General features: G+C 41.0%; 2 protein-coding genes across 3 annotated transcripts; both read right to left on the bottom strand.

The window, feature by feature from the left end:
* Nucleotides 1-317: 317 nt before the first annotated feature.
* LOC308124513 (transportin-2-like) lies at nucleotides 318-13,065 on the bottom strand. 2 transcript variants are annotated; one of them, XM_080487542.1, is made up of 25 exons: nucleotides 12,998-13,065; nucleotides 10,944-11,043; nucleotides 10,426-10,501; nucleotides 10,011-10,160; nucleotides 9,698-9,804; nucleotides 8,959-9,092; nucleotides 8,083-8,164; nucleotides 7,847-7,969; nucleotides 7,488-7,606; nucleotides 6,884-6,944; nucleotides 6,482-6,653; nucleotides 6,125-6,277; nucleotides 5,267-5,492; nucleotides 4,886-5,057; nucleotides 4,637-4,723; nucleotides 4,423-4,530; nucleotides 4,188-4,346; nucleotides 3,991-4,078; nucleotides 3,806-3,904; nucleotides 2,550-2,645; nucleotides 2,392-2,467; nucleotides 2,165-2,264; nucleotides 2,016-2,090; nucleotides 650-801; nucleotides 318-456 (listed from the first exon to the last, which is right to left on the bottom strand). In XM_080487542.1, the coding sequence occupies exons 2-24, from the start codon at nucleotides 11,040-11,042 to the stop codon at nucleotides 694-696; spliced, it is 2,670 nt and encodes an 889-aa protein (XP_080343668.1). In that variant the 5' UTR covers nucleotide 11,043; nucleotides 12,998-13,065; the 3' UTR covers nucleotides 318-456; nucleotides 650-693. The 2 variants fall into 2 exon arrangements, with proteins under 2 accessions (XP_080343668.1, XP_080343669.1); XM_080487543.1 differs by lacking the exons at nucleotides 318-456; nucleotides 650-801; nucleotides 2,016-2,090; ... (1 more) ...; nucleotides 2,392-2,467; nucleotides 2,550-2,645 and adding an exon at nucleotides 3,426-3,521.
* Nucleotides 11,799-22,980, bottom strand: il12rb2l (interleukin 12 receptor, beta 2a, like). Its single transcript, XM_080487546.1, has 15 exons — nucleotides 22,872-22,980; nucleotides 22,489-22,581; nucleotides 20,385-20,529; nucleotides 20,132-20,283; nucleotides 19,840-19,982; nucleotides 19,469-19,622; nucleotides 18,131-18,207; nucleotides 17,804-18,041; nucleotides 17,269-17,460; nucleotides 16,714-16,818; nucleotides 16,435-16,569; nucleotides 15,870-16,046; nucleotides 15,631-15,703; nucleotides 15,202-15,307; nucleotides 11,799-14,982 (listed from the first exon to the last, which is right to left on the bottom strand). Exons 2-15 carry the CDS (start codon nucleotides 22,553-22,555, stop codon nucleotides 14,644-14,646), a joined length of 2,103 nt encoding a protein of 700 aa, XP_080343672.1. The 5' UTR covers nucleotides 22,556-22,581; nucleotides 22,872-22,980; the 3' UTR covers nucleotides 11,799-14,643.
* Nucleotides 22,981-22,997: the final 17 nt, after the last annotated feature.

Raw genomic sequence — 22,997 nt, 5'->3', positions numbered from 1 at the left:
TACTCACTACGTGCATTGTAGTATTTGGGACTGTGGCACTATGCTGGTTCAGATAATTCCTGTTTATGTACCAATCTGAAACCCCACCCCCCTCCCAGCCGTCGTCTTACGCGACAGGTTACCCAAATGGGGGAGCCGGGGGAGGTTAAATTCCACCCCTGTTTTGCCCTCACCTACCTAAGATCCCTGCGGTGCTATTGGCAAAAGTCACTTTCGACTGTGTTGGATGTTGTGAGGCGTTCAATCCGAGAGGTATATGTTAATCCCCAGTTTACCCTCCCACACCCACCACCCTCCTCCCACCCTCCCTCCCTCAGAGACAAACAGGGCGCGGGGGGAGAAAAGAGGCCGTCTGCAGAGTGGAGGATCAAGGCCAGTCACATCCCTCCAGTTCTAGTTTCTCCCCACGATCTGGGCAGTGCAATGAGTTTCCCTGTTACCCTCCCCGTCGTTAACCTGAACAGAAAGACACAAACGTCTCAGGTCAGGACATCAAACAACACGGCTGATATATTAGTGAAAACATCTCGTTCTGGATCGGAGCATTATTTTAGGAACAAAATGTATCATTGTTGATCAATGAGCTGGGTGTGTCATCACTTCCAGAGGTGTGTGTGTGTGTGGATGTGACAGATACCAGCTGACATACCTAACATTTCAGTGTCCTGCAAGGACTGAAAGGGGGGGGTCAGGTTAGACGCCATAACAGGCTGACAGGCGCTCCTTCAACAGAGGAGGAAACTGCTCTGAAAACTGCTGCCAGTTCTCCTCTCCCACCTGGTCCTTGAAGCCATGCAGGATCTGGAGAAAGAAAAACAAACGAACAACAAAACTAAGATCTCCAGAAGAAAAGTCCCATGCTGAAGAGGTTCATTAGGAGGCAAAGCCTGGACGTTACTGAGCACCGATATTCGAGAGGAATCTTGATGCATGCTCTTCAAGGAGGGAACCTTTTATTCACTCAACTAATCTGGAGCATTTTGTCAAGGTGGAAAGAGACGACAGAGAAACGATATTGAAACGACTGCAGCATGTTTTGCTACCTTCAATTTAAAAAAAAGAAGATTAAACTCAACACCATGAGGTCATATCTGGCTGGGATGTATATGAAACGTTCTGCAGTTTTAAAATGGAATAGAAAGGTTTTTACTTTGGAAATAGGATTTTAATAGGACTTTCACTGCTTTTAAAATACTTCTAAGTTATATTAGAACAGTCATCCAGATGCACTCAACACACCCAACCCTAAACTCACTACCACAAAAATATAATCATCTAATTGCTTTTCTATTTTACCAAGACACTCACACAGATCACTTGTTATTTAAAAGTGATGCCTTTTAAATAGTATTTTAAAAGCCCAAGAAGATCACCAATAAATAAATGTTTTAAGTCCAAAAATGTGCCAAATAGCAGCTCAAACCAAGTAGTTTCTGTACTGCTTGGTTAAACAATGAATCAATGAAAATACTTCGAAAGCATGACCACAGAAATTAAGTCTGTCATTAAAAACAAAACTAAAAGCTCTTCAATCAGCCAATTAGAGGAAAACAAAGATAAGGAAAAATACAAAAAAAAAAAAAAAAACGGAAAAGGATAATATTCAAAACTTTGTGTTTTTCAGTTTATTCTGTTTATCCTGTCAAACCTCTACAGCTGCCTTTATTGTCCTGGTATAAACTACTAACTGTAGACTTTGAAGCAGTTATCTTACCTAACGTGTTAAACCGATTGTGACATGAAGAATTAAGAACTTGAGGGACCGGACAAACCATTGAAGTCAACCAGTTCACAATACTCCATGAATCCGTCTGCTTCTATGTCGTTATCCATTATTTCACGTTTAATTAAAAAACTAAATGGCATCACCTAAAGCATGCTCCAAGTGCGACCACACTTCTCAGACTCAAAATCATCAACACAGTGAAATCAGATTTCGAATGTCTGTTGAGTGTTCATCACGGAGTGTGGTTCAGACACTGGCTACTGTACATGCACGGGGTTAATGCGCTCACCTTATAAAACATGTCTCTCAGGTCATCCTTGGGATTAACCCAGGAGGCCACAGCATCACAGAAGAAAATGAAATCCTGCACAGAAAGGATTTGTTACTTCGGTGTTCTAACATTTCTCTAAACCTTGGACTCAAAGCACACGAACTCACCTGCACCACGCCTGCAGGGTTAACGCCGATCATCACACAGATCCCCCTGAAGGCCGAGTCCTTCTCCTCGTTGTCTCGGATATTCCTCAACGACGTACACCTGACAAGACAGACAAGAAGAATATTCAAATAAGGTTCATGGATTTGCCCTCACACTTGGAGTAAGCTTTCAGGAGGAGGCTGTTTTTGTACACATTCCTTGATGAATGAAGTCATGCAACACTCACCACGGTCGAATGAAGTGTTGTAACTGTGGTGCCACCTCCTGGGGGCAGACGAAACCCAGTCTACCGATCGTAATGGCTACACAAAGAAAGACAAACATAAACCAGTTAGCCTCGCTTCCTCTACAACAGGTGCATGCTCTGTAGGAGACCGTGTGTACCTGTGTTTTCCAGCAGAGTCTTGGGTGTGTTTGGTCTATTGATGATCTCAACCAGGTGAGGCAGAACCAAACCCACATAAGGCTGCATCTCTGCACCTGGAGACACACAGACGATGTGCTGTCAAACAGTTGGTGTTTCCTGCAGAATTGCACTTATAACTTGGACAAACAAATGAGGAAGACAAAAACCCCACACAAGTCGACTATATACATCATTGTGACTTCTGAAAATCAGCTGGCGTTTAGAGACCATCAGTTCTACAGATTTTAAGTAAAAGCTCATAGCAGTATGAACTAAAATAAGTTGAGCTTGGATAATTAATGTAATCATTCAGTTTCTCCATTCACTCACTCGGACAACGTGTCTTGAAAGCGAATCCAAGAACTTAATACTGCTGACACTAGTGAAGAACAGATAATTCCAGTACATCAGTATTGTCCAATTCCCTCTTACTTTGCCACACTCCTGCAAGTGTTTGATGAGTCAATGTTGTTGTTTTTTTTATAACAGTGAAAGCAACAAGAAATCTTCTGCTTTGACAACTATTCTGTGAGGGAACAGAATAAAAATGCCCTTTCACATGATCGTGAGTTTAATGGAACTTCAACTTTGGTGCATAAGAAAACAGCAGCTGTATGACTTGGTCACTACACAGGTCTGAACCGCAGACGGCCGGTTGTACTACGCTCACCTGGACAATTCTCTGTCTGCTGCTTGACACTTGTGCCTGTAAGGATACCACACACAGGTTCACTGGGCTGACTGGAATGTCGAGCTGTCTAGAGCATGCACACACTCACACAACATGCTTCCATGCAGAACAGAAATTCTGCAGCAACGCCACCTCATGGCCAAACCAACTAACCACCGCACAACCCAATTTCACAAGTCCAACTCCAAGTCCGTTAAAAATATCAACTCCATGCAAGTGTGTAGATGTCCACAGCTGGAGAATACGTCTGCCCCGAGTTCTAAAAATAATTAGTGGCAGGGTCAAAGCAAGAATTTCAAATCACACATTATCCTGCATGCACACAAGGTGCCAACTCCACTGTTCAGCTATGATGCTCAGAATTTGGTTCAACACAATGGAAGCGGTAGAGTCTGGATCAGAACACATAGGAACAAAATGTATCATTCTGTATCAATGAGCTGGGTGTGTCATCATATCCAGAAAACTTGTTTTGAAATATTACCAAAATGAAAAAAACAAAAAACAAAAGCAAAAGAACGACAATAGAAACTGCTTTCTTACCCATTTGCATCGAGATCTCGCCAATGGCCCAGGTGGCGTTGTTACACACCGAGATAAACTCTGGGTTCAGGTTAAGCCCAAGTATGGGCATGAACTCAGCTGTAGGGTGAAGTGAACCAGCATTAGTATGTCGTTTTAAATTATGTAAACCTACATATAATATCAATATGATGAAGCATCTTCACCTATGCAGGGTTTAACATGGAGGAAACACGCCTTGGTAAGATCCCCCAGCAGAGCGAAGGAGCTTTGCCTCACCTCAGGCATCGTGTCCTGCAACCAAATCAAGCGCCTCAACGTTAAATTCAAATATATATAGAGATTGATACGTTCACATATTGTTGTTTTCACAACTCAAACAGCAGTACAAAGGCCATCATACCTGCATGCACTGGAAGAGGAGCGTCATGATGTTCGAACGAGCCACGAGTTGCTCCACATGCCCCCCCAAACCCTCAGCCAGTCCGCTGAGCAAGTCCAAGGCCACGATCATGAAATCCTTGTCTGGAGCCTCATACTGGTCTGGATGCTGGTTGTACATCTGCAAAAATGGAACTTCAGAAATCTTTTTTTCCTTCATTCAAAAGCCGCCACCATAAAGATAGTCGTGCTCTCACCATAGCCTGAGCAAGTGTTTTCTGAACTAGAGTGACGCAGCGCTGATACACGGGCTCGCAGTAAGGCAGAAACCCACTCTGCAGGGCGGTGGCTACTGATGACAGACACTGGAAGACATTTAATGCAACTTTTATCAATATGAAATACAGCAGATACAAGAAGACAATTCAGAACAGCTTTAAATATTCGGTGAAGAAACCATTTTTGAATTACCTCAAGAAGAGGGAAAAGATCCTTGTCCTCATCCTTCAGCTCGTTCCACTTGGCAATTAGGGGTGGCATCAACTTCTGAATATACTCCTGTTGAAAAATATGAACTGGTAAGAGCTCAAATTCCACATTTGTCATTTAAATAAAAATACATGACTTTTTTCCCCCGGGGATGTGATAAAGTCACTGCACCATCAAGCAACTGTTAAGGTGAAAAAGAAAACAAAAAAACAAACTACATATTTTACTTACAGGCTGATTGAGGTGATGACCCACTGAGTCTGCCAGAGTTCCTATGGCATCATACAAGATGAGGAGATTTTTGTGTTGGTATTTCCCAAAGGCAAAGACCAGCGTGTCCAGGATAAAACTCAGGTAAGGAACCAGCTCCGTGCAAGCCTCCTCCTCGAGGGTGGCAAATGCACTGAGAAAGAAAAAACAAAAACAATGGAGGTTAGAAATATTAATTCCAGATATCCGTTTTGAAAGTTGTGGACTGACAGATGCTGGATGTGGATCAGAACTTATTTTTGGGAACAAAGTGTATCATCGTTATCAATGAGCTGGGATTTTCATCAAATCCACAAAAAAAAAAAAAGAAGAAAAAAAAAGCACAAGTCTGAAACTGCTCACCTGCAGGCAGCCTCCTGCACCCTCTTGTTGCTGTCCAAGATACGTTTCAGGAGCTCCGTCATCAGGGGTTTGAGGTAGGAGTCGGGGGGCTGAGAGACCACCCAGTGTGCATAGCGACTCAAAGTCCAGCAGGCAATGGAGCGCACCAGGGCCTTCTTATCACAGAGACACTGAATGAGGTGGGGGATGAGCTCAGGCAGGTAGGGAACCATGCCCTGCATGCAGCCTGGTGAATCAAGGAAGGCACATACCAAAGATTAACAGCAGATAAGATGAAATTGGACAATGTTCTGAGATTTTATTCATTCTTCTTTCATTAAGAATTTAAAGAAACCCGTCTCATACTTAAACACTAATCCGTACGCCTCTAGATTTTTTTGGTGCATCAGAAGAAGATATTTTAGGAAAGGTGACTTGCACTGCAGATGCTCTATCTCACTTGTGCTTTTTGTTAGGATTGAGAGCGTTGCATGGATGAGGAAAAGACGATTACAGTCAAACCTGATAAAACCATGAAGCAGTGGTATATTGCAGCTATTTTTAGTATGCTGAGACAATCTTACTTAACCTCGGCAGAAATGAGCTCCGATTTTAAACATTTCTTGCCAATCACCGTGCAGTAAAAACCAGAGCAAAAACATAAGCTAAACAAAATTAAACCACACAAACACTGACTTTAAAAAGCAATCTTCAGGAAAGATTTAACAAAGGGCAAAGTTGAGAAAAAAAGCCCCAAATACAGATGCAGCTTTAGAGTTTAGGGTTTATTACTTATTCTTTTGAAGTTTAAATGACAAAAAAAACAGGCAGGTTACAAAGTTGTTATTCATGAAGCAAACTAATTCCTGTAAATCTTACCTTCAGCTATCGCCCCCAACACCAGGATGCCAGACTCCTTAACGACCCAATCTAGGTGGAAGAGGAGACCTTTGAGGAGCGGCAGGAGGTGGGGGAGAAGCTCGTCCCGGAATACATTGGCCAGCACGTCCAGCGCTGCAGCCGAACACTTTCCTACATGACAAAGAAAAGCCAAGTTACAACCTAACAGGAACTCGTAGCTCCAAAACATAAAAACTTCATTCTGTCAGTTTTGTTAGGACTTTTAAAGTGAGTAAACACCAACACCTTCAGTTTAATTAAAAATGATATACAATCAAGAAGAACAATAAAAACTACGGCTTGAAAACAAGTCTCATCCTTTCTTTCATCACTTACGCAGGTTCCAGTCAGACAACGTGTCGTCATCATCGTCATCGTCGTCTTCGATGTCCTCACCCTCCTCTCCCTCGCCTCCCTCATGCTGCAAGGTGACAGTGCGTGACTTGTGGAAGCGAGGCTTGATGTCCTGATCGCTGTCTGGTACCGCCTCATCCTCCTCCACGTCGCCCTGGAGGATAAAGACAAATACTTGAGCTTCATGAGCAGCATCTATTTTTGAAATCCGCCGGCTTCAATTTATCATCATCCTCCTGCAATATTTCATGTAGGTATATGAGCCCCTGTGGGACCGACATATATATTCGACAGCTACACAAATATTAGAAAAGTAAAATATTAAAAGACGAACGGATTTAAATTAAAAGTGCACAGCCGTAAAACTTCAGACATTGCACTCACCTTCAGTAGTATGATGTCTATCTCCGAATACTTCATCCCATTTACTAAGGTAGGGATCAATCTGGAATAAGAAAGAATTTAAATACAAGTTCCATAGAGGGCTGCACACTAGATCGCAAATATATTATGAACACGAGCATCATAAATGTAGCAACGGACTGACTGCACTAAACTCTTTCCATTCACTATGCAAACTGTACCTGACAGCAGCAATGATCATCAAGAACCAAAGAGTATATTTGTAAACTCGTGTCTATCCAATATCGTGCAGCTCTACTTTAATGGTCCTGGTAACACACGTGTTGAATTAACATTTAAGGGAGAATTGTCATGCAGAAGTCAGATTTGATATACAAGTCCAATGAGGAACTAAAGGGGTTTAGTTTTTTTTTATAATTAAACTTCAAAGCTGAATTTCACTACAACATATAAAACTAGACCGAAGCGTCATTTTTGTTCCAATTGTATATTCAGGAAGTCTTTCACAGTCTTTTGGAGAGGATGTTTAGAATAGATCATTCAAAAACCAGACAAATGCTGTTTGGTAACTGGCTTTTCACAACAGCTATCATACTGCACACATAGATCATGAGCAGCTACTCACTGCACCAGGTGTCCGGACAGCATCTCTTTACAGATTGGCTGCTCCGCTAGAGTCAGCCAAAACTCGCAGGCCTCCAGAGCCACATTCTCGTCAGGGTCCTGGGTGCGCTGCAGCATGTACTGCAGGTGACAAATGTACCGGTTTAAGAACAGCATGCGTAAAAGCAACACAAGAGCAGACATTACAGGCCTGGGGAGCAAAGAATATTGCTGAAGTGCATCAGCGGTGACATGCTTGGTGAATCTGGATCAGAAATATTAGGAACATTAGGTATCATTGTGAATCAATGAGCTGGGTGTTTCATCATGTCCAGATTAAGCGTCCACTCATCCCGTGCTTCCTGAAGCAGGAACACTCACCTGGATGATGCTGTGCATGTGAGGGATGAGGCGGTCGATGCGGACTTCTAGTAACATGACCAGGGCTCGGCACACATTCTTTCGAACCTCGGAGTCCTCATCTGCTGCCAGCGCAAACAGGCTCTGATAGATACAAGCAAGAAACGAACTGTGAGGAATGGAAATTAAAAGTCCACATCAAGTGCAGGGAAAGCACAGCAACGGTCTGATTTGGCTGTTTACAAGAGACAACTCACCTCAATAAAGGTGTCAATGTTGTCCATCAGGGCCTGAGCTCTGCCGATGATGAACTGGTTTACACAGGCTATAGCATGAGACCTGCAGGATCAAATCAAAGAAAATGGCAAACGAGAGTGACGTCAATGAAAAATATGTCAATTTTACAGTTTCCAAAACTTTAGCAAACAACAAAGACCAAGTTTTTGTGGGGCTACAATTTTGAAAAACAAAACCAGCATTATTAGTCTAGTTAACAAGTCCATCTTTAATATTAATGGGCTTCTGGGTTTAGCTGGACATCTGAAAATATGTATGTCACAAACCGTCAGTGTAAAGCACCATAGAATTGATCCATTGATAAAAAAAATTTGGGCAAATAAACCTGCAAATCCTACCAATCACTTCTGGCCCACGAGCAGAGTTAAAAAATCTCAAATCATTGGGTAAGCAGTACAATGAATTTTGACACAACCACATTTCAGAAACAAAGAAAGCTCCATAATGAGTGTATGAACAAATTCAATAAGATGAAAAATCCTCATAGTTAATCAATAAACTTGGTTGTGAAGCAGTTTCAAATGAGCGTTCACATATTTTCATACATCTAATTTATGAAAGTACCACGCTGCAATTTGGCCCTGAGTTTTTGGGGCTCTCGCAAATCGTAGTTACCATCACTGGCCTAAATGTAGCTGAAGATTCCTTTATGTTGAACAAAATAAACAACTGATCTGTGTCAAAATCAGTTGAGATGTACAAAGAGTGACAGCAAGATCTGAATCAGACAGTATGAATACAAACACCATCATTGTCAGTCAGATGTTAGTATGCGATGCATCACATTCAGAAGGAGCTTTCGCAAAGACATTAATGACTCCTGGTCTCTCCTGTACCTAATCTTGGGGCTGCAATGCTTGAAGAACTGAAGGAATTTAGGGATCATTATGTTGAGGGGTCTATTCAGAGCGTCGCTGTCCAGCAGCTCCGACGAATCCTCGCAGATCTTCTGCAGTGCACCGAATGAACCCTGAGACACGGACATACACAGAGAGGCTGTCAAATCAAACGCAAACATACAGGGACAGAGGAGAGAATGAGAGTGCATCAGAAAATAAAAGTGGAGCAAGAGGACTACATGAACAGTACAGACTGAATTTATCAATTTGATTCGGAAAGAAACAATTTTTGTCACAAGTACAGAATTCTGCCGTGACAAGAAAGTCTCCCAGTGGATTTTGATACACCTCGGTCATAAATTCTGAGATTTGTATATGTGTGGATAAAAAAGGGGAGGACTTGTGAGGGTGTTTTGATCAATTTCACATATTGGTAAAAACACAAGCCCATCAAACAATGTTCAGTTTGCCAAGATGAAGTTGTGTGCTGCATGAAATCTGCAAAATAACTGAAGTCACTGTTACTCCACCTTAATGGAAAAACAAGTGAATTACAAATCAAACCTACATATGCAATAAATGACTAAAGACTTTATATATTTCCTGAAAACCACAATAAACATTTGGAGCAGATCCCAAATCAACCAAAGGGTGGAAATACAGGTGTCGAAGTCTTGGAAATAGTAACAGCTTTGTGTGGAGCAAGAAGGAAAGAAAGGGCAGACTGAGTGCAGACCTCGCAGGTGTTGTAGTCCTCGGAGTTGAGCAGATTGCAGAGTTGAGGCAGCAGCTCAGGCCATGTTTGTAGCTCTCCTTTGGAGGCAATAGTAGTGATCAGGATGCCTACAGGAACAGAAGGAAATAATACAGCCTTCATATTAGTGGTTTAGAAGAGACTGGATCACTGCGAGGTGCCTTTATAACGGCTCTGGATCAGACAGTATGAATACAACACCTTCACAGAAATTCAGATGTTATGATTAATCATCTCCAAAGGCTGAAGGAAAAACAAGGTCAATAAATGTGACAAAATGGTATGATAAACTCACCAATGGTGGCACGGATGAGCGGCGAGGGATCGCCGATGTTGTTGAGGCATTCCTGCTTAATGAAGTCAGCAACAGTTGGAGGAAAGTTTTGGTAGTGGGCCTTAACATTGTTTTTCAGGATCAGACCACTCAGAGAGCGAGTCGGCTCATCTGAGAAGAGACAGAGAAAAAGTCTCAGTTGGAAAAGAGCCAACCACCGAATATTACAAGCAATCACCTGGTGGAACGGTGTCAGCAATAACTATTAGTGTGTGCATTTGTTTTAGCTATAGCTTGAAAGGCAGATAAACAAATTCTGACACATCATGTACCAGAACTACATGGATGCAAAGTACTGAATTGCGACTAACAGGAGTCACTGGTACAGTCCGACAGTGTTACATATGTCAAAGAAAAACTGTAGTAGCCAGCTCACCTTCACTTTTGAGTCGTGTGAGAACAAAGATGAGATAGTTGTTGAAGTCAGGAAACTGGTTGAGTTGCTCGAGTTTCTAAAACAGCTGTTAAGGACATTGTGACTTTATAAGACAGACAGCACCACTCTGAAAAGTGTAATGTTTTCCTTGATTGAAGGAAAAACAATTATTGGCATGTAGGTCCTTTCCCCCCAGTTCTTCATACGGTTCTATGCCACACACAAATTTCCATCAGCTTAAAAGTATTTTTAACATTCTGTGCATATTTACAAACAAAAGCATCTTGTAAATGTTTTAAAGCAATTATTTTGGGAGAGGACAAAGGCCCCCAGCTATGTAGATAGTTCAAGAGTGGCATACCAGTACTCAAACAACTGCAAGTCAGCAGCAACACCTCAAAATACAGCAAAATGTTTAACTTTGATCTCGTTATTGAAGTTATAACTACAAACCTAACTTTATAAATGACAGTCTTTTAAAATAGTCTGCATTCATAAGTAACACTGCTGTAGGATACTTGTTGGACAGCTCTCTGCGTGACTGTATTGGGCGACTGTGAGTCTTTGAGCAGCTGGAGGACCTGCTGAAGTCCCTGCTCATCTGGCTGCCACTCCATCCTGTAAAATACAAAAAAAAAAATGTTAAAATCAATCTCTTAGTCATATACATTTGTCAAACTGGAAGTAGTTTAGTGGACAGTGGATCAGACAGTATGAATACAAACACCATCACTGACATTCAGATGTTTTAAATGCATCATCTCCAGTCCACAAACTTAAGTAAAACTAAGAAATTAGCCTCAATGAGGGAGGTACATAAAAGCTATATAGTGATCAAAGTTCACTAGGTTGACCAGGTGGTGCACAGCTCTAACCTCAGTAACATTCAAATCGTAAACGCACAAGAAAACAAAATGGCGACACGCCCGTTTGGTCTTTCTAAATCAGTGTGTTTGCACAAGATCACATAAGTTCACGTTTGCGGTTTGATAAAGGTGTTCACAAACCCGGTGGCTATGATCAACCGTTAGGCGTGCACAGGGAGGCATTTCGGTTGAAGCTTAAGCGTCAATTACATTTTAAAAGGAAGTAGGGTGCAGACCAGGATGCATAAATGTAGTTTGTGTCCATAAGGGCTTGAGGTAACCTTGTTAAGTGTAAAAGATACCAGCCATCATTCTACTTGAGGAATCTTTACTGAACCAAACACTGGCCTTTAAATAACAGCTATAGAGTAAATGTTGGTGGCTGATGTATGGATTACAAAGTGATTTTTTCTTTTTTTAGATTGCAGAGAACTTCATGGTTTGAAAGTCTTCAGTTGCTGACTCCAAAGCTCTGAGCAACATTTTTTTTTATTTTATTTTAAATAAACTCCAGCCATCTTGAGTCTAAGCTTGCAGAGGAACAAGATTCTGCATGAGGCAATTCAGAATGACCCATGTGTGTATTGGCAGCACTTCCTGGCTTTTTCTTTTTCCACTTTAGTTGTACCAATGGTGGCTGGAGCCATGTATGGTTCCTATATTGTGACCTCGTTTCCCCCTACAAATAATTTCAGCTTCCAGTCTGGGCGTCCCTGCAGTCTGTATGATATTTAAGACGAGTCAGACTCTTATCAGTCGGGACATATGGCACAAAAGAAAATGAAACCGGCTCTGCTGTAGGTTGGAGGTGGACTGAGGCGGGTGGGGGATCTAAAGTCAAACAAGCAGTGAGAGGCCTTGCACGGCCAGCACGGAAACACCTAAAATTGTACGTAACGAACGGGGACGTTAGACAACACGACCAGCTAAAATCTGTGGCCCGGCTTAACTGCTCCAAGTTAATCCGACCCCCCACGCCACCCGGTGCTCTGGACTCATTTACGGAAACGCTTTGTGTCTGAACATTTTGTGGGTCCACATACCAAGAACCAAACCGGTGTTCCGACATGTGGAGTTGGGACGTGCCGCGGCGCCCGGCGGGGTCGCGCCCGGCGGGGAGTGAGAAAAGTTATGAAGAGGAAACGAGTTCGCTACGAGGCAGGAACGCCACGTAAAAGCACCCGGACTAAATATCGTGGTACCGTCCACTCTGTTCGGAGTGTATCGGTTAGTCAGCTCCCGTTATAGCGTCCAGCACCGGCGGATTCGCCGGTTGGTCACGCTGTACTGAAGTTGACCTGCCGCTGCCGAAGTTGCCCTTCTTGCTCGGGCCTGCTCGACAGGGCAGTTCCCGACCGGGTGGTCACACGCAATGTGCCCGGCGAGAAATACACCAAAAAAAACCGTTACCAGCTATCGAAACGAAAGCTTAACGAGAGTTACGCTTTATAAATAGGTAGATACGGGAGTAAGGATGTAAGATAAAGCGGTTTACTCTGAACTGGCGGCCGTGAAAGGTTCAAACTTGGTGAACACGTTTTGCAAGCTGGCGTTAGCCGCTAAGCCGCTACTACCCATGCTAATGCTATTTAACCGACAGTTGCTTTGTTACTTGCCCCGGCAACACCTTACCCGATCAGACGATCTGTTCGATGTATTTACTTATTTTGTCAAAAGAAACAAGAATGTACCAACTCTGTACGTACAATATTGACTTATAAGTTGAATTTTCGGTACTGGGCCGCTTTTCTCCCGAGCTTCGTTGCGGTTCCTCTTGTTCAAATGAGCACGCCGATTGAAATTGGCCGGTGGCGGCTTCCGTCCGGAAAGGATTTCGTGAACAACGCGAGATTTTCGTGAAATCTCGATCTTTCGCTATTTTTTGAAAGTAGAAATAAATTATAAAACTACCGTTTTTCCCAGATTAATTTAAAATCTGATTTGAAATTTACATACACTCCTCTTACCTCTAATAAATGATTTTGGTCTAGAAATAGAATACTTTCAGGGATCAATGAGAAAAACGTTCATTTTAGATTAACAGCTTTTCAGTTGCTGCCAGCATGTGTCCAATATCTCCGCTTAAATTTAACTTTGTCTAACAAAATTAATCCATTCTGTAAATTATACTCTACTTCCAGATGCTGGCAAAACAAACAGCGACTGTGCCAAATAAAACTTCTCCAACTTAAGATTTAGAAAAATAGAGCATGTTTATTTCCAGGCAAAAATGTATGTACAATTTCAAAACGGTAAGAAAGTTTAATCCAGTATGGATGGAGGCTCTGCCCGAGACAGAGTCATATATTAAGATGTTGTTTCATGTTTTTCAGATGTAAAAAAATATATATATACATATATATATTCCTTTACCATGACTATGTTGAAAAAGTTTTTGGGGCAATTAATTTGTTGGGGCCTTGTCAAAGATAGATTTCTGTCACCGCTTGGGGCAGACAATTCTATCTATCTATCTATCTTTCTATCTAAATATGAAAGTTGCTTACATATGTATACCTAACATTCTATTTAAATTCAAAAAAGCAAAGCTAGAACAATGCAAACTAAAAAAAAACAAAGGACATTACTAATTTGTGATAGAACCTCAATAAACACATTTACACTCATCCATCCGTCCTCTTGAGGGTCAAGGGGCATTGGAGTCAATTCCAGGAAACTATGGGTGAGGGCAGGGTACCCTGGACACACTATCGCAGAGCAAAAATAGAGAGACAACCATTCTCACCCCTTTGAGCAAGTTAGATCACCAATATATCTCACATGCATGTTTTTGGATTCTGGAAGACCTAGAAAAAACTCACAGACGCAGAGGCACACAGACTCAGACTCATGAATTTCTTGCATCGTTACCTGATTTAGAACAATAAGAGATGTTTCACCCTTGTTGTTCATGTCTAATTACAGTTCTTCAGAGTTGTCATCTGAAAGTTACTGACAAATATAAATATTTGGAAAAGGAGTGGCCTACATATATTTCTCCTGTAAATCACATTTTATTTAATTGTTTGCTTTGTAAAAGCACTGCTCTTGGTTTAAACTTTCACAGTTGGTCACAACATGAGTCAAACAGAAAATCTCACAAAAACCCAACATCAACAGTGAGTGGTAGAACATAATACAATCATATGTAACATGAGCAAATAAAAAAAACAACAGTACAAATGCAAATGTTAATAAATGAAGGAATGGGACTGACTTGGCCAATGGTATTAGCCTTAGGAAATTAATTTCAATAGCTTAGTACTTTTGACGAAAGAGGATACAAGATCCTTAGAAAATCAGCAACATGTTGCATATCTGAGATGAAAGTGTACGATCTGATGAGATGTCCTCAAACATCCAGTACTTCCATTGCTGTTGGCATGAAATGTTGTTCGTAGCCTGATGTGAACCGTTCTTCATCTGATGAGTGACATTCTTCATTGGAGTCTATCATTTTGCTGTACTCCTCTTTTTCATATCTGCAGCCCGGTCTGTCACGTCCCTCTTCGGCAGAAATGCCCATTTCAGTGTTTGGACAGTCCATCTGCGACCATCCATCAAACACCCCTGGTCCAGTTAACCCATCAAGTTGAAAATTCTGGGATTTTTTCCCCACAATTTCCAGCAAAGAGATCTTGGGGTCTTGGCCAGAAATGGGAATGCAAGCTAAAATGAAGGGCTCATTCATCTATAAGGAGGTCAAACAGAACAAAGATTTAATTTTATTAAGGGGGGAAAAAAAACAAGTTGACTCAATCAGTCAGCATGTGGCTCAAAATGTAACTAGTAGAACCAGTGAAACAGGAAAATCAGGCAAAACTAAGCACCCACAATTAGTTTAAACCCTCTTGCTATTAGAACGAGGCTCAAAAAGAATGTGAAAGTACTGGATTTTAGTGTATCTCACCTGCTGTGACATCTTTACGAAAATGTTGCTGTTATTGGGATCTGGCACTTGGTCAGTGAAAACTCGAGGTAGCAGAACAGACATGTTTTTATGTCTGTGACAAGCACTGGAACAGACATAACAAAAAGCAAACAGTCACTCCTAAAAGTCAATTCAGAAATTGTGTTATTTTAATCTAAATTTATTAAAAAAAATAAAAATTCAATGCACAAAAATATGGTAATCGGGTGATAAGTTGGGGGAGGATCGTCACTGAATATTCATCCAATGTAAATTAAATAAATTCATGCATGATAGTCAAAGTATTTACTAATATGAGCAAAAGAATGGTAATGTGGCACATCTACAGTTTGACCAAAGATGAGAAAATCAAGGCTCATGATTACAAAAAAAAAAATGAGAGACACCAAATTAAGACGTCAATCTCACCTGAGCACGACAACAATAAGGCAAATTCCCATAAACATGGAAATAGTTCCTACCAGGGCTCCTATTAAGAGTCCTGAGAGAGAAAAAAAGGAAGAAAGCAAAAAACAATTAATCATTGTTTCTGAAAATGCTAACCATGAAACCTCTTCAAAATATGCCTATTCTATTGATTTAACTTCAATATTTACATTGGGGAATCAAAAAAAAACACAACATCAAGCTGAGAGACTACAATGTACCATAGTCTTTGCGGTGCTTTGTCGTGACTCTTGTTGTGACATTTGGTCCAGGCCCAGCGGCATTCACTGCTCTGATCCAAACCTCATATTCCTGGCCTGGATGAAGTCTCTGCATCGTAAAAGGCTTGTTTTCATGATGCAGGGAGGCACTCACATTGTTCACTCGCTGAAGGGAGGCTGAAATGACACAGATACACGTACATGATAAATGTTAAATATTAAGTAGGGTCAACATTTCTCAATTATAAGAAAGCTGACAGTGTATTCTTCTTTATTAAAAATGTATTGATTTACTATATGGAATATCAATATATATTACAATAGAACGATAGAAATACAAATGCTATTATTCTAGGAAAACATATGTCGCTGAACAAAAAAATTGAACTGCAGAGGAAAACTCACTCTGAACATTCAACTCACTGTGTGCCAGTGAGAAAAAAAACATGTAGCAACAGTGCGACTATAAATAGCATATACTGTGCTACTTATATTTAAGTGGCTTGGTTCAGTGGATTTCCAAACCTCCCAACAAATAACTTTGACTGTCATTTTTGGAAAGTACCTCTTTTTGCACCAATTCCTATTTGGTAATACAAGACCAGCCCGCCCTGGCTGGTGAGTGGAATAGGCTTCCAAACCAGAGACACTTCATTTTCTTCCACAGCAGACACATTAAATGAGGGAACTGTGGGGGGAGCTGTTGGAGAGACAGAGAGAAAGACAGAGAAGGATGGACGTTTATCTTCCATTTGATATTAAGGGAGTCGATCAGCCAAGTTGGTCAAAGTCTATTGTAAGAAAATACTTTGAATGTTTATCAGAATGGCAAAGAAATACCAACCTTTTTCAACAGAGAATCCGATTACTGACGTGAGGTGACGAACTTCTCCGCTGTGTGGTATTTGGTACAGGGACACTTGGTATGGAGTGTACTTTTTAAACAGACCTGTAGGTGGAGACTTACACTGGAGTGAAGTGTAAAATGAACCTGCATCTGGTAAGAGTTTGTCTTTCAAATCCAGTAATTATCACCAGGCAGCTTATTTGTTTTAGACAATGTATGCCTCTTAATGGTTGACACAAAGGAAAAGTATTTAGCACGGTTGCGTCACAATGAGAGGGTTTCGAGTTTGAACCTGTGGGCACATCATCAAGAGACTGGACAGAACAGAACGTGCATGGGGTGCTGATTACATCAAAATGGTGTTCGTAGATCAAATACAAGTAATAAATGGCCTAAAATTATATGCAGTGTTTATAAAGTAGCATTGCTTTCATCTTGGCAGCCTTGTGGTTCTCATCATTTATCATTTATTTTTTTCCTTGACCTCGAGTTACTTGGGACTAGATAATGTCAACACAAGGCTGCCAAGTTAGTTATCCAACTCAAACATACCAGTAAATCCAGCTCTCTTGCTTTTGTTAACTTTGATCCAGTCAAAGCCAAAGCCGCCTGGGCGTCCTGCTTCTTTATATTGCACTACATATTCCTTCGGGTTGTCGGACAGCTGAGCAGGGAGATCCCAGGACACGTTGAGGTTGTCTTCATTCATCATGAGGTAAATGGCTTGATGAGTTTGTCGTTTACCTTAGGATAAGACATACTGTTAGCGGTGCTGCACCACAGGAAATGCAAAAATGCAAAGTTACAGAGGACAGAAAAACATGTGTGATGTCTGCGACATTTACTTAAAGCAGGTTCAACTCAACTAAAAGTATCTCAGCGAGATCAAGGGGCTACAGTCACAAACGTACTTATTTTACTTATTCAAACCTTAAAAATATTACAATTTTGTTGAAATAGTTTATGTTCATTCCGAGATGATGTAATTCAGCATTTTAAAAACACTTTATAGCATGACAGGAACAAATCAATAAGGCCTAAGACACAAATATTTCCATTCTTGTGTGACAGTTGGTGCAGCTGGTACCTTTTAATGACAGAGCGAGATAGGAAGGAAGTGTGGCTCCGAGGGCATTGTGCGCTGACACGCTGACAGATGACACATCATTCAGAGGGGAAGAGAGGTGCCATTTCTTCCCGTCGTACACAAACTGGCCGCTCGGGACACTCGTGGACTCGTTTATCGATGCCGAAGTGTCATTGTTGTACGTGATCCTGACTTCGTAACCCAGAATGACTCCACGCGCCTGGGAAGCGGTAAGATTCTGAAAGGGATGAAGAGAAGGAGAGCCGCTGTGACAGGAGGTAGGGTCCATGCACTGAGATAGGGTCGCTGTAAATATCACCAACTTACCTTCCATGTGAGATAACAGTCAGAAGTTGGCGGGAACATCCCACAATCCCTCCATACGTCTACTTCGCCAACTGGGGCTAAACAACAGAGGGACAAAAATAAAATCAAGAGAAAACCAGAATTGATAAGACTACCCTCATTTTATCCATCTAACAATTCTTGTGATCCAATGTCCAAACGCTGAAGAATGTTGCTCAGATTATATAACAAATCAACAACAACACAGTGAAAATCAGATGTCTTTGAGATCTCAAAGCAAATGAATCAGGTCAAGTGGACTTGTTGGCGTGTCACGTTTCACAGGACAAAATGAGAATATTCCTACACACAGATTGTAACTTATCTGAAGTTACGATAGGACACACTCAGACCTGATAGGCCTTAAAGTGCACAACTGCACAAAAAAGGTATTTAGGATGATCAATATCCTTGATCCCATAGCTATCGAAGAGCCGATCAAATGAAGCATGGCATTGTTCTACATCCGGTTCACAGAAGTGGCCAAGGGGCGTTTGGCGGTTGCTAATGAACTTGGCGACATGGCGAAACATGAGATGGATATGATATGGTTTTTGAGGATCAGACATCACTGGGAACTTTGGCTGAAATCTCTGAAAACCAAAACACATTGCAGAGATGAAAGTAGTAAAAAAAAAAAAAAAAAAAAGCCACTCTCAAGAACTATTACAGCTGCTCCAATGAGCCTCTTCTCTCAGGCAACTATGATCCATCCACTGATGTCTTGAACCTCCTGCTCTTCACATCCAGCTGGACGTTGTGAACAAACTCTAAGCTGAACTCCACAAAGTCGTTCCTCACCTTAAAGAATGGCCTGAAGGGTTGTACATTCAGAAAAAGCAATACCACGGGCAGACGTTTGAGGGCAATGAGTGTAACGGGTCATTGTAATGACTGTACTGATTGTATGGGAAAAAGATGAGGTGTGATGAATTAAAGTTTCAAAAGTTGATTTTCTCAAACTTTTCCATACAGATTTTGTTTACTTTTTGTGTGGCATTGAAGGGGAGACCTTATACTTCAATGCTGCACTTTCAGCTTTATTGTTGCATTTTCTTTAAACCCCGGACTTTGTTCGGGAGCAGTGTGCATTCACACTTCGCCAATGAGTCATTTGAAAGGAATTCCCCTTGAAGCAAACAGCTTTCCTTTTGTCTTTTATAAAAGTGTGGACTCTTACCTTGTCGCCTCGCAAGACTTTCCTCACAATTAAATAATTGTGGAAAGCCAACGTAAATAACATCTCAGCTGTTTGGTTCAGGTCACACAGTTTTTCAAACTATTCTAAAGTTTCCAGGTAAACATAAAGACAAAACTCACCCAGTTCTGCGCTTCTTATTGGATGGACAGCACTCCAGTCACTCATCAGCCCCGTCACTGTTGATGAGTGACAGGAGCAGCGGACTTGAAATTCATAGACCGTGTCAGGAATTGGGTCCATTAATGTGTAGCTGCCATGTAATCCATCCTCAAGCTGTGTAGAAGACACACAATTTTTTTTTTTTTACATGAATTCAATGGCCAATGCTTAAGTCGATTAGCTGAATAGGATGTTTCCTGCTCATTATGGCTTTCGTTCAGGTTTTCATAGTTAATTAATTGTTTTTCATTCATTCATTCATTCATTCATTCACTACACCTTATTTGGACTTGGTCGACAGAAATGAAAGGAGACAACCATTGTAACAAACCTCAAGCCAGGTTTCGTTTTCTTGAATTCGATGTCGGACTTCACAGGATCCAATCGATAAATCTAGTTGGCTACAGACGGTGTTCCAATGAACTTCTAATGGCTCGTGGCTGCTAGATGACAATTTAGGAGGCGGCGGCTTGACTAGAGGGAATAACAAATAAAAATGTGTAACTTGAAACCAAACTGCAAGTTGCTCATACAGACATTTATTTTCCCCGAATGGGCATCCGAGGGATCGATCAAAATTGGCAGTCTTGGTTTGGTTTGTATTCGTGAGGGAACTGACTCACTGATATCTTCCGCGTTGACGACAATCTTCTTAGAGTTGGCATAGCCATCCTGGTTAGTAGCCCGGACCCAGACGAAAAGTTCTTCATGTCTGGGGGCATGTTTACGAGGAATTAGGCCATCGAATCGAATGCCACTTGTGAGATGCTCCTCTCTGGAACATAATAGAAGAAAAGACACAATGAGACAAGTAAAAACCAATTGGAGATGAAACTTGTACAGTGACAAATAAAAAAAAAATATTCCTGTGTTTACTTGCTATTTGCAGAGTGCCAGTACAGGGTGTAGTTAGTGGAGATATTATTGTCTGGCCTTTGATCCCAAGTACAGTGTATATCTACTGTGCAATCGCTGTCACCACATGGTATGAAGCACACTAGATTAGAAGGAGGATGGGACCCTGGAAAAACAGAGAGAGAAAATGGTGAAATGTATTCTTCAAAAAGCAAGAAGATGGATACAACAGAAGAGAAATCACTGTGAGTAGCGGGACTCATGCCTCTACGACTAGTACAGATTGGCACCAACAACTATTTCTATTTCAAAAATGTGACAGTCACCGATTAATTCTAATGTTTTTTTGTCTCCAAAACCTGTAGTTCAGAAACAACAAACAATGACAAACTCTCATAGAGTTAAACAACATCGTTCTTAAACATCAGAAATAAACAACGAACATGTCTGAAGAACATGGTGGGGGGACATTGACAAAGTCATCCTCAATAGTCAATTGATAGTCACTAAAACATCAAAGTCACAGTGCAAGAGGAAGAAAACAATAAAAAAGGAGCATACATAAAACTAGTTAATATATAGAAAAAGATTCTAGTAATAATCATCATCATGACTCCACACTGTGTATATCCTAAAGTATACTTCCTGCAAAACGATGAGCTTATGTCACTCATCATTATCTCCGACACAAAACAATATAAAAGTACCCACAGTTAACTGTGACTTTATCTTGTCAAACAGTCACGCGATTAATACATTGATGGAAGTTCCTTCCATTTTATGACCTTACAGAATCGGTTTCCTTTCTCTACAGTATTCTCTGCTCTAAACTATAGAACTGACTCTTTCATGCTGTCACTGACTTTGTCAACGCATATCTGACAGCTTGATCGATCACTTCCAAGTACTCTGCTGAGGTTTCAATTAAGAACAAAACAACTTACAATACTTTCAGAACGCAATATGCGTTTTTTTTGTATAGTGTGAATCAATACAACCTGAATTAAACAGCTGAACAAAAAGGCAAAGGTTGTGTTGAAATATTTTGCTGGTTTACCGATCAAAGTCAGAAAGTTATCCAGGTTTCCATACCAATTTAGCCCTGCTATACAAATTCAAAAGCATGACTCCCAAGCATGACTCCCAAAATATAATTACCATGAATCACACTAAACAAAGTCCCTGACTGGCACATCGCGAGATCCTGCCAGCACAAAATGAAATAGAAAAACGCTTATGATTCAACAAAAAAAACAGATGCTCTAAGAAAATGAATGTAAATATACACCAGTTGTTGTAGTTGTATTGCTTTTGTGGTGCTCAATACAAACTGTCAAATAAAATCAATACAAGTATGATGATGCTGAAACAAGAAACCCCAAACTAATTATGAAATAGGTCAAAAAAGAGTTTGTAATCAACAGAGGGTAGACCGTTTTCACCATACAAGAAATGCAGCGAGCTACTTCGCTCATACGTATATGAACCCGCAATCTCCGCAAACACCTTTTTCTATTCGTCACCAGTCTGCCACCTTTTTCCACTTCTTGTAAGCCTGTAAACGTTTCGCAGCAATCACTTCAATACCGACCTGCACGTGCAAACACACACGCGCACACACGCACACACACACACACACACTCAAGTTTGAGGAAAGCAAGTGCCACAAACATTAACAGGAAACGAGTGCTTTGAGTCCAAATAAACGTTTCTTCGTCACCCCTTCCCTTTGAACACAGACAATAAGTCAATCATAAATGATTAGTCTCCACTTAGACATTAGACATGCTTATGTTCTGACAAAAAATAAAGCTCTCCATATCAAACATGTCAACCTTTCTCGAGGCAAACGATGCACATGTGACACCCAACTCTTTTTCTGCCATTGTGAGTACAACTGTAGCAATGAAACACTTTATTTTTCAATATTTTTGAAGTATTTTCAATTCAATTCAATTCTATTCTCTTCCATGAACCTAATCGATTAGCTTAAATTCAGATTATACTGCTAGTAAGAAGCGCTGGTTTCCTCTGCATCCAGTGAGTTGAACTGGGGGGGAAGAAAATAGAGAAAGCACAACCAAATACATAAATAGGATTAGTGCAAAGGGTTGAAAAGACCCACCTTCTGCAGCGACACATGTGATGACCACCAAGATGGACTTGAGCCACCTTGTCGATTGTGTGGCCATTACATCAGGATCCAGGCTTCTAGTGTCTGTTAAAATAATAATAATAATAATAATAAAAACATACACATGTACACTCGCGTACACAGGTGTAACGACAGCCCGAACACAGTGTTTCTCCCTCACATTATAGCTGTTAGATGTAATGCTATACTGAAGAATACACGAATATCGACTTGGTAATACACTATACTACAGGAAATACACAGAAGAACAGCCACAGCAGCGGGGCCGGATACAAGCAGCGGGTCTGAAAACTAAATCGTTTCGTCTCCACTAAGAATCATTTTGTAGTTACACTGAAGTGCTGATAGTTTACCTCCTCAAAAGACACGTTGAATTCCCCTTCGTTCCTGCAATGATGAAATAACTGTTTCTCTGTGTGTGACGTTTAAGTTTGGTCCGCTTTTCCGATAACTCACAGGCTCCGCCCAATTCTGGAATT

The sequence above is a fragment of the Lipophrys pholis genome (assembly GCF_963383615.2).
Source record: "Lipophrys pholis genome assembly, chromosome: 19".
Classification (NCBI taxonomy): domain Eukaryota; kingdom Metazoa; phylum Chordata; class Actinopteri; order Blenniiformes; family Blenniidae; genus Lipophrys; species Lipophrys pholis.
This window is presented reverse-complemented; position numbering and strand designations above follow the sequence as displayed.

What these genes read in the sequence shown, in the direction of transcription:
- LOC308124513 (XM_080487542.1), bottom strand. Translation starts at nt 11,042, where the DNA reads ATGGAGTGGCAGCCAGATGAGCAGGGACTTCAGCAGGTCCTCCAGCTG. An exon ending in CACACGACTCAAAAGTGAAG is followed by an intron (nt 10,161 to 10,425) that starts GTGAGCTGGCTA and finishes GTCTCTTCTCAG; the next exon opens with ATGAGCCGACTCGCTCTCTG. An exon ending in CGAGATCTCGATGCAAATGG is followed by an intron (nt 2,646 to 3,805) that starts GTAAGAAAGCAG and finishes GTGTGTCTCCAG; the next exon opens with GTGCAGAGATGCAGCCTTAT.
- il12rb2l (XM_080487546.1), bottom strand. Translation starts at nt 22,555, where the DNA reads ATGGCCACACAATCGACAAGGTGGCTCAAGTCCATCTTGGTGGTCATC. An exon ending in CGTCAACGCGGAAGATATCA is followed by an intron (nt 19,983 to 20,131) that starts GTGAGTCAGTTC and finishes TATTCCCTCTAG; the next exon opens with TCAAGCCGCCGCCTCCTAAA. An exon ending in CAAGAGAGCTGGATTTACTG is followed by an intron (nt 16,819 to 17,268) that starts GTATGTTTGAGT and finishes CTCCACCTACAG; the next exon opens with GTCTGTTTAAAAAGTACACT.